General features: G+C 44.0%; 1 protein-coding gene across 2 annotated transcripts in view; it reads left to right on the forward strand.

The window, feature by feature from the left end:
* Positions 1 to 10758, forward strand: part of ankrd12 (ankyrin repeat domain 12) — a 49178-nt gene extending 38420 nt beyond the window's left edge. For both annotated transcript variants that reach the window (XM_033649764.2, XM_033649763.2), the window contains 6 exons: positions 76 to 223; positions 901 to 5396; positions 6931 to 7029; positions 7276 to 7419; positions 7511 to 7606; positions 9458 to 10758. In XM_033649764.2, the coding sequence (XP_033505655.2) occupies positions 76 to 223; positions 901 to 5396; positions 6931 to 7029; positions 7276 to 7419; positions 7511 to 7606; positions 9458 to 9643 (5169 nt within the window). In that variant the 3' untranslated portion in view covers positions 9644 to 10758. The remainder of the gene's footprint in view (positions 1 to 75; positions 224 to 900; positions 5397 to 6930; positions 7030 to 7275; positions 7420 to 7510; positions 7607 to 9457) is intronic.
* The last annotated feature ends 388 nt before the right edge of the window (positions 10759 to 11146 follow it).

Raw genomic sequence — 11146 nt, forward strand, 5'->3', positions numbered from 1 at the left:
TGTAACAGTTTCTATTTGATATATATACCTTGATGTTTGTCTTGAGATTCTCAATTCCTGTTATGTTTGATACAGATCGTGAAACTGCTGCTACGCCACGGTGGAAACGCCTTCCAGGCCAACAAGCGTGGGGAGCGCCCAGTGGATGTGGCAGACTCTCAGGAGCTGGAGCAGCTATTAAAGGGAGAGGTTGCGCTGTCAGACCAAGAGGACAGCTCTTCAGGTATGCAGAAAATGCCGTAGTGTTTGGCTGACCTCCCAGTTATAGTCACATATTAACATACTAACCTCAGTGTTATGCAAGACTTTGATTCACTCTGCCTTACAGCATGATGCGTACGTGTTTTCACTATAGATGGACCAGACAGTGTGTTTAGGGCTTTACTTGGACTACATATAGTTTGATAATTTTTTTTCTCTTTTTCAATCAAGGGGAAATAAATAATATAATTGCATGTGTCACAGAGAAAACAGTGTTTGAAGACAACATGGTATATCTGTCACTGCTTGGGTTTACATGAAAGAGTAAAGTAGAACAATTAAATTATTAATCAATAAGTTGTCAACTATTAAATTAATCACAGACTAATTTGCGGATTGATTTATCGGTCTCTAATTTCTGCCTCTTACATGTGAATATTTTCTGTACCTTTTTATGACAGTAACCAGAATATCTTTGGGTTAAGGACAAAACAAGGATGTCATCTTTGACTTTGGGAAACACTGAGCAACATTTTCCACCATTTTCTGACATCTTAGACCAAACAATTAATTGATAAAACATGTAAATAATCGACAGATTAATTGACAATGAAAATAATCATTATTAGCAGCCCTGGGATAAAGTGCTTTATGTACTTGAATTGTTTCATTTTAAAATTGGTCTTTTCTTCTCTGCAGAGTCTGAAGACCCTCCGTCTGTCAATCCATCCAGTGTTGATGACAACATGGAAGACTCCGATACTGAAAAGGACTCAGACGGCAAACCAGCCACGAAAGCATCATCGTCCATGCCAGGGCTGGATGAGTACGAGTTCAAGGACGAGGAAGAGGAGGAGGATCTCAGTAAAGCCCTTAACGACAGACACATCCTCCGGAGGGAACTGCGGCAGCGCGAGAAGGAGGAGAAAGATAGGAATCACGTGGCAGGAAAGCAAAGTGGAAAAGGGGATTCCTCCTCTAAGTCAAAAAAGCAGAAGACGCCCCGTGTCCACTGCAGCTCGGATACCTCCAGTGACGAGATGGAGAGCCTGTCAGAGAAAAGGAATTCCCCCACCTGCTCTCAGAGCTCAGAGACTCTCAAAGTGGACACAAGGTCGAAAAAGGAGAATGCTGAGCAGAAGGATAAGGGTAAAGTCAAGAGGAAGAGCAAAAGCCAGAATAAAAACAAGGAAAACCAAGAGGATGGGAAAGAGAACAGCAAAACTTTGGTCCTCTCTCTGGCAACCGTGTCCGAGAGCACAGAAAAAGGTCGGGAGGAAGACTCCTTCAAGATGTCTTTCAGTCCTAAAGACGACTCATCCGTCCACCTCTTCCATTTGTCGTCCATAAAATCCCCAAAACTGAACCACAGCCTGACAGATAAACAAACACCACTCAAACAGGAAAATACTAAGATGTGCATTTCCATCAGTGACAGCTCATGTCCGGTGGATGGTGTCAAATTCAACCACTACACAGAGGCAGACTACTGCACAGAAGGCTCCAGCACCAAGGGGTGTAAGCACAAGGAAAAGAGCAAACATCAACAGAAAGACTCCAGTGGAGATGGGGATGATGGTCATTCGAGTCCTTACAAAGATGGCAGCATAGGAAACAGTGTAGACAGCGCTGAGGGTGCCTTACGGAAGACTGACTTAGATGGCAAAGTGGTGAAGAAGCATAAACTTAAACACAAGGAGAAAGACAAACACAGGAGGGAATACGAGGCAGAGCGGAGCCGGCACAGGCAGAAGGAGGCTAGGAAAGACAGCCACAGGAATTTGGAGTTTGACAGAGAGTTCTGGAAAGAGAATTTTTTCAAAAGTGATGAGACAGATGAACATCTGCCAGTGAAAAAGGAAGGAGAAGACAACAGCTCACTTCAGAAGACCTCCGATTCCTCCCCTGTCAAAGATGAGAGAAACACGAAGGAGAAACACTCCAGCAGCAAGGAAAAGAGGCCGAGAGAGGAGCGAGAAAAAGACAAGGCTGTGAAAAAAGAGCGGAAGGAGGCTGCTGGTAAAGAGGAGAAGGTAAAGGATTCAAAGCTGAGTGAGCGTGACGAGAGAGTGGACTGCCACGGCTCAGGGCGGATTCCTGAGGAGTCGCTGCAGAGCAACAGCATGAAAGAAGAGACAGAAGAGAAACCCATAAGTGGGATCACAGCTGATCAAGAACAGCTGGAGCTCTCAGAAAAAGGCTCACGCGAGAAAACTGACAAGAGGCTCCCAGGAAAGGAAAAGGATTCAGAGAAAATGGAGAAAAGGCATCTTGACAAGGAAAAAAAGGTTAAAACGGAGCACGCTGACAAAGCTGAAACACAGAATTCAGTGGATCGTTGGAAGGAAAAAGAAAAAACAGGAACCATTTCTACCCACTCGCCTGGAGATAAAAACTACAAAGAGAATGAGAAACTGAAATCTTTATCCACAACTAAAAAGCATGAGGACGGCAGGAAAAATAAAGATAAGTTCGACAAGCGGTCTGATAGGGAGAGGCAGGACAGAGAATATAGCGTTGGGGATCACAGAGAAAAGGAACGCACAAACTCAGATAAGAAAGGAAAACCTCTGGAGAAGACTACAGATCATAGTAAATCTGATCGCTCAAAAGAAAAGGAGTGTGACAGGAAAAGGAGAGAGAAAATAAAAGATGGGACTCTTTCTTCAAGCTCCAATCTGAAGCTACTATTAGAAGAGAAGAAGAGCTATCTGTCCGAGAGCAGCAAGTCCTTATCTACAAAATCAAAGGAGGAAGTTGTGAGAACACCAGAGAAAGATCGTGACCGGAGAGACCGGGAAAGAGAATCAGATAAACACAAGGATAAGGAGCGGCACAAAGACCGCTCGCAGCAGGCCAAAATCAGCAAGGCCAAACCCAACGAGATGGATGCAGACAAGGCCAAATCCAAAGCCTCGCCAGCAACACGAGACACCAAGCCTAAAGAAAAAAGGCTTGTGAATGATGACTTGATGCAGACCAGCTTTGAGCGCATGCTCAGTTTGAAGGACCAGGAGATTGAGCAGTGGCATCGCAAACACCTGGAGAAAATAAAACAAAAAGAGCGGGAGAGGCTTAAACAGCGGCCTCTGGCAGATCCAGGGAAGTCCAAGCCTAAAGACAGAACGAAGTCTGAACAGTGCCTGAGTAAGGAGCTCATGCGCTCAAAAAGCTCTGAAGCCTCTGATGTCCACAGCAGAGATAAATCCCTGAAGGACGGCACCAGCCCCCGAACAATGTCGCTTGATGGAAAGAGTTTGCCGTCTATCAGCGCAAAGGTCATGTCGGCTGTGGAAAACTGTCTGACTGGATCCCCGCGACCAGACAGCGAACGCTGCGGCCTCATGTCCAGGTCCGTGTCCCTGGTGTCTGTCGCCAGCTCAGAGGATTCGTGTCAGGCGACAACATTAACACCCAGACACATTGAGTACGACTCCGACATGAACCTGGAAGCCTCGGATTCTCAACCTGCATTCCTCCAGTCTTCCCTTGTCATTCAAGCCACCAGATCGCCGTCTGTTCACGACAAAGATTGCAACAGTCTTCCAGATGTGAAGCAAAGTAATCGGACGCTGCTGCCCAGCAGACATGAGTCTCCATACCTCAGGGCTATTTTGGACGAGGATGCCAACTCATCGACTGAAGGTAGAGTTGCTGAAAATCTGCCAAAACCCAGCCAGCCTGCAGAGGAGCCAGGAACCAGAGAGACCTCAGCAGAGACAGACGAGAGCCTCAACAGTCAGCAACAATGTGTGAATTCAGTTGCTGACTCAGTCACAGAGAGAGATGGGAGTGCTCCTGGTGGTTTAGCACCTCAAATATCAAACAGAGATCCTCAGAGTAAAAACCTGACACTTCTAGAGTGCGGTGGCTCTCAAACAGGGTCAACAGAGAAAGAGAAAACTCTTCCCTCCTCTGATCCGCCTGTTGTAAAGGATGTCCAGTGTCCGACAGAGAACTTACAGGCAGAGTGTGGTAACAAGGATTCAGATCAACCATCGACACCTGCAGCTTGTCCGTGTGCTGAGCCATCAGAGCTCACAAGTACAAGTACAAAACCCCTCCAGCAGAGGGAACTGCTCAATGTTTCTGGGATGGAGAGCACACAGCAGCAGACAGAATCAGGTACCACACATGTTTCTGACCTTAAAGACGAAGCGGTCGAGAGTGCTGAGGGAGCAGAAGAAGAGAGTATGGAAACAGAGAGCACTAGAACAGAAGGTAGAGGAAGTCCTGAACCCTCTACCAGTTCGCACATTCCCAGCTCCACTGCAGGGGAGTCCTTGCCAGGCTTTAACCAAACAAGCACTGAGTCCAAATGTTCTCAAGAGAATATGGATGTAAATGACCAAGACTGCTCGGACTCAAGAACTCCCAGTGACAGCGCAGGTTCATATCTTGATGCTCAGGTGGAGAAAAAGGACAGTATACCTCCATCATCGTCCTTAAGTGCGAGTCCTGAACACAAGGCTGAAGAGATGACTGACGTCCCACAGAGCTCAGAGAACAACAGCAGTGCTGCTGTTTGTGTCACAACAGAGAGTTCGACAGTTGAGGGCAACCTTGCTACAGAAGGCTCCTCTGAATCTACGGTAGAGGCTAGCTCAGAGCCGATGGAGGTGACGCCTGCCGACGAGAAGCCAGAGTCATCTTCAGCTGGAGAAGAGCAGAGTCAAATCACCGTCCAATCGGCAGCTCAGACTGACAGCAGCAGCAGCAGCAGCAGCAGTAGTAGTAGTAGTAGTAGTAGTAGCAGCAGCAGCAGCACCTGCAGCGCCTCAGGGAGCTCCTCTCCACAATCTGCAGACCGGGATTCTGATTCCTCTGGGGCTAAGGTCAAAGTTCGCTCCACAGATGAGGAAGTAGACGTCCACGTTCCCCATCCTCGTAAGAGAAAGATGCCAAAAGTGTCGAGCTCCCAGCCGTGTTCCACGATTCAGCAGGATAAGGAGAGAGGCCAGCAGTCTCTGGCTGCTATTGTGGATGCCGTAAAGCTGGAGGAGATTCAGCCCTACCAGACAGAGAGGGCAAACCCTTACTATGAGTTCCTGCACATCCGGAAGAAGATTGAGGAGAAGCGCAAAGTGTTGTGCAGCGTAACCCCCCAGCCACCGCAGTATTATGATGAATATGTGACCTTCAATGGATCCTACCTCTTAGATGGGAACCCACTCAGCAAGCTCTGCATACCAACAGTGAGTTCTGCATTTCTAATCAGAACTTTACAAAACAACTTCTTACACTTGACACACTTCACTTTACACTACAACATGACATTTGAGATCAGATTGTTCAGCTGTGATTCTCAGCCTGCACGTCAGGGTTCTTTGTTGCAGTGGTTCGGTCCAGTTTGTTTCGGCTGACGTGGTAGCTGTCAATTGAACTCCCGAACTCCAATACCCACATTATCACCTTATCTTATTTGCTCCACTAGTGGTGCGAAACCATATGAATAACCAGAGGTTTTTGTGATAGTAGATGTGTGATTTCACCATGAACTCAAAAGTTCTGATCGTGAACCGTCACATTTGGTAACCATGTCAACACATATGCGCTTCAACACGAGTGCAGGGATTTTCTGATACATCAGAGTGAAAATGAGTAAGAACAGCAGGGTGCTGTTTTCATGTCCTACTCAGTGTACTTTAGCACTAGTATATTGAGATGTGTCCATCTTGTGTAACTTTCCCCCTCATAAATTTACTGTACATTAAGCCTCCATTGTGCCTGTTCCTATCCAATAATCATAGTCACTTATTTCTTAACAATTTCTTTGTGAAGCCATGGTTTGTAGAAACCAGGAGTGAGCACAAAACGACAAAACGAACCAGAACTTTAAGGGCTACTATGCAGAAATGGTCGGTTACTGTTTGTACACAGTATCACCAGCAAAAGTGAAAGCCAAACTCAGATCATGATTTGACTGTGTTTTTTAGAAGATATTTTCAGGGCTTTTGGCCTTTATTTGATAGGACAGATATAATGTGAAAGGGTTAGAGAAGGGGGTATGATATGCAGCACAGGGTCGTGGGTTTGACAACAACCTGTGGCTGCTACGGCAATGACCATAGCCTTTTGTACATGGGGTGCCTGCTCTCCCAGGTGAGCTTGCGAGCACCTCAGATTTGCCTCTCTATTTTTGCGTTTTTTGGTGCTGTGCCTGCGATTTTCACACCTTCCTCTTTGATGCGTGCTGTTACAGTCTGGGATCTGGTTGTTTCCTTTTTATAATGTCCCCAACTCCCTGCCCAATATTAGTGGTCTGGGGCTACAGGCCCAGGAACGTCCTGAATGCAGCAAAATAAAATATTATAGGCAGAGGGCTGAGCCTCTGCAGAAAAAAACACTGCCACACACTTCTTGTGGGTCACAAGTGATGATTTAGAGGGATTACTTTTGTATGAATCTGTGTTGTTTTTTAGGAAAATCCTGCATAGTATACCCGTAAAGGAAACAATATATAACTGACCAAATAAACAGGACTACAGGCCTTAAAGCACCACAGTATACTTTGGAGTGTCAACCCTGTTGAGGTATTGCCCACATAATGAAATTTTACAGTGTCAAGCAAATAAAGTAAAACATAAAAAAGGTAACCTAAACTAGAACCTTAGCTGACATAAATATATTCTTCTGACTGATATCTGCACAGTGACACATCAGGTAGCCCATTACAGCCTTGAAAACATGTTTTAAACTGACCCCTTCTCCATTGTTGTGTCTGAACAGATAACTCCACCTCCATCGTTACCTGAGCAGCTGAAAGAGATGTTCAAACAACAAGAGGTGGTCCGTATGAAACTGAGACTACAACACAGCATTGAAAGGGTATGTAATTTACTCCTGAAGGGTTTTGTTTTGGTTGGATTGAGTGCCTCTAGACATTTTTACTGCCACTTGTAGTGACTGAAATGAAACAAATTGCCTTTTTTGGAAAGCCTCTTGACATTTTGAAGCTCTGTGTTTGCTATTATACCCTCCTGAAGACTTTAAATGGTTATCAGTGCTCAACATACTTAATGTCATTTTTAATACTTCATATAACATTGGATTTATTTTCTTCCTCCCCTACAGGAAAAGCTGATTGTTTCAAATGAACAGGAAGTCTTACGAGTTCATTACCGGGCAGCAAGAACACTAGCCAATCAGACTCTGCCTTTCAGTGCCTGTACGGTTTTATTGGACGCTGAAGTGTACAACATGCCTCAAGATGTCCAGGTGAGTAGTGTGTTTCGTCTCCAGTCAGTTCTTCATGATGATGTGTGGAAATACTGTGTGTTTGATGAGTTGTTGTGTGTTTGGTTCACAGAGCGATGATGGCAAAACGTCAGTGAGAGACCGATTCAACGCCAGGCAGTTCATGTCCTGGTTACAAGATGTTGATGACAAGTTTGACAAACTGAAGGTGAGACCGCGGTGATTGTTTGTTTTCACTGGCCACCGCCTTTTTAACTATAAGGTGCATTTGTAGTGAAGAGTCGTCTTTAAACTCACCGTAGAGCAGGAAATGATCTGCGATATTTACCACTGAATACCAAAAAAAGTTTCTAAATGTTTCTCTTGTTGTTGCCTCAGCAAAGTTGTGAGTTTTTACATGAAATGTTGAAAGGTTATTTTACTTTATAAAGGAACCATAGATGGCAGGCTCTAGTTGCCAGAGCTAATGAACTCAACATCAGCAGACAGTTGCAAACAAAGGTTGACGTCAGAACTGGTGGCAGAGCAAAGTTTGGACTACAAGCATTGTCCATGTCCACATAGCGTTTTTTGTTTTGCCTTTCTCCATGCTGGAGTCTTTTTTCAATTGTTCCCAATGAGGAGAATGCGTATGCGACTGCCTGGAGAAAAAGCGCTGCGCCAAGGACCTTTTTCAGAGCGCCCTGACTTTTTTTGTGCGGCCGCTCAGAGTGCTTCTAGATGAAAATCTCTGAACAGAAAGGCACTGGTGTCGTAACAGCCGCTCTTTAAGCTACTGTGTGATTCGTCAGTCAGAAACTATCACAACAAAGACAGGAAAGCCCTTTGTAGGAGCGTAATTGCCATACGCTGGAAGTTGCTGAGTGAGTGTTGTGCTTTTATCACCAAATGTGTTGTAAGCTTGTTGTTAACTGCGTGGTCAACCCTCTGTTAACGTAGTGTTACGTTAGCCACTTTGCTAATGTGAATTTTAAGAAAGACAGAAATAAACGTGTGCCATGCATCATTAAAGAAAAAGCTGGAAGCGCTCCCCAACACAGTGACATAGCTTTTTCGCCAAAGAGAAAATGGACACAGACCTTTTTGTGCCTCAGCAGCTCATTAAATAACGCTGATAGACGGACATATGAAGTCTCACAGTGGAAGCACAAATTTACCTGTTTTATTTTGACAACTATATGAACTGAAAACAAGATTACTTGAACAGACTGTGGATGTGGATGTTCTCTGCACGTAAACTGAGCTTGTGACAGAGTTTGCAGTTTGATACACTGTGTGGCTGCTCTTATTGAAAATGTAAACACTCTGGATACAAGTCTACAAGTCTCACACAAAATAAAAACAGTTTTCAGGAACAGATCCCCTCAGAATTTTTTGTCACTTTTCATATGTAAATATTTATGTCCTTGTTATTTATGTCATATTATCTAGTGTCCTCGTTGCTTGTGGTGAAGCTGATCGTTTTTTCCATGTTATGGGAAAGTTCTCCTCCATATTTCTCAGTGAAAACCGCCAACACACATCTCTTACTTTGTCCATCCAGTGTTTACGACCTGGAGGTTCCTTTTAAACAAGTTTTTAGTTATTGCTTTCTTGCAGACGACCAGTAGAAGTGTACAAATACACAGAGGTTTTGTGCTGTAATCAGTCCTCCTGGTCATAATGAGAGATCCCTTTTAGTGCAAGTGACGGTGGACAAAATCTACAGTCTGTATTCAAACATATATTCAGACGTGGATGAGGTTAATATGAGGCATCAGCAGTGGACTGTCTTTATAGTGTGAGATTCCCTCTTCTTGTTAGCATTCCTCCATCGTAGCTCAATAAAAGAAACACTATCAAAGAGGGAGTTTTAATCTACAGCACCCATGGGTCCGACAGCATGATGGTGAATTGTTCAGCAGTGATGAAACTTTGTGCTCTCATAATGCCTGACTGCTTTTGGTGTTTGTCTTTGTGGTCATTTCCTGGCCAAATCCACCTGGTACATAGACGTTCCTCATCTAAATAAGAACATGTGCTTGAGTGAAATATATAATGTGCCTTTTTCCCTCCACAGACGTGTCTTCTGATGAGGCAGCAGCACGAGGCGGCGGCCCTGAATGCCGTGCAGCGTCTGGAGTGGCAGCTGAAACTGCAGGAGCTGGACCCAGCTACCTACAAGTCCACCAGCATCTTCGAGATCCCCGAGTTCTACATCCCGCTCGTGGAGGTCAACGACGACTTTGACCTCACCCCGATATGAGCTGTAGGACAGACGTTCTTTGCCACAGCGGCGGCCCGCGCATTCGAGGAGAAGGAAAGAAAAATGTGAAGCACTTAGAATGTGGGGGTAAAAACAGAAGAGCACTTAGAAAAGACACGATTTTACTCCAGCGCTCTTACAGTCCAAACCGGCACGCCCACCACAAGGACGGGGAACGAGGACCGACTGTTCCTTGTACGGAGAAAGGGGGGTCCAGGCCACAGACGAAGCCCGGGGAGCAGAGACCAAAAGCTGGGGCGCAGCGGTGCAGGGAGCTGCAGCACGGAGCAAAGTGTGGAGGACGACCACCTGCTACTGCTCCTCATCAAGCAGGGTCACACAGCTGAAAGAGTTCAATTGTTTTCAAAGTGAGTGTTCATACATTGTGTACAGACTGTGCTCTTAATTTTTTAACTTATTTTATACATAAAAAAATTGTGCATTTGTAAATAGCCATGTAATTATTGTTTTAAACTTGTAAAAACAAAAAATAATAGATATTTTGATTGTAAACTCGTTCTGTCTCATGTTTTAATGGACCAAAGTTGGTTTTTATATCGAGTGTCCTCTTCGTCCGTGATGTTCTCGTTGTTGTTGGCTTAAAATCTTAAGCATGTGTTGGCTTCTGTTGTGTTTTTTGTTTTTACTGTTTCTTCCCTCCTCATCTGGAGTTCCACGCCACAGCTGGTGTTTTTTGACTTTGGCAATTAAATGCTGTGCATGCGTTGCGTTGTTTGTACTTTTTTCCTAAAAAGCTGTACTGTGGACTTAATTGTGAGGTTTACTGAAGTGTTCCAGCTTTTCTTTTGTTTTTTTCTTTTGTTTTTGTTTCTTTTTGCGCCATTGTGTTACGTCCCTTCTCGCGGCCTCACTCCTCATGTGTTGTCCATCGTGTCTCGCGCACATTAAAGTCTGTTGTGGCTTCCAAGGGAAAAAAAATAAACACATACTTTTACAGTTTCAATGTGAGATCACAACAAAACCTATTTTTTCAACATAATGCCTTTTTGAACGATAGTTCTAAAAAAATGTCTATTTTAATATTTACTTGTTACATGACTTGTACATATTTGTAATATATAATTGAATAAATTTTATTTGTTGTGAAATTAAAATGATTGGTTTGGGTGTCATTAATCTAAAGAGATGAAGTTATTAATTTATTAACTGATTAGTCAATCAACAGTTTTTGATTACTGATATTTTTTATTTATCAAGCTGCAATGCCAAACATTCCCTGCTGTTTTAATGAGGAAAATTAAATATATTTTTAGTGCTGGTCTGACAAAAAAGTCAGGATTTTCAGACATTGTATAAACTAATAAGTAGATTTATTAATGAAAATAATCATGAGTCAGAAATGGTGCATAATGTTAATATTTCAGACTGATATTTGGTCACTCTCTTGCTGCAGTATTATCCTCAGCCAGTAGATGTCGGTGTACACAACACTGCACATTCAGCAGATTTTAAGTGCCTACACTGAAAACTGATGAGCTGGTT

Source organism: Epinephelus lanceolatus, chromosome 12 (assembly GCF_041903045.1).
Source record: "Epinephelus lanceolatus isolate andai-2023 chromosome 12, ASM4190304v1, whole genome shotgun sequence".
Classification (NCBI taxonomy): Eukaryota; Metazoa; Chordata; class Actinopteri; order Perciformes; family Serranidae; genus Epinephelus; species Epinephelus lanceolatus.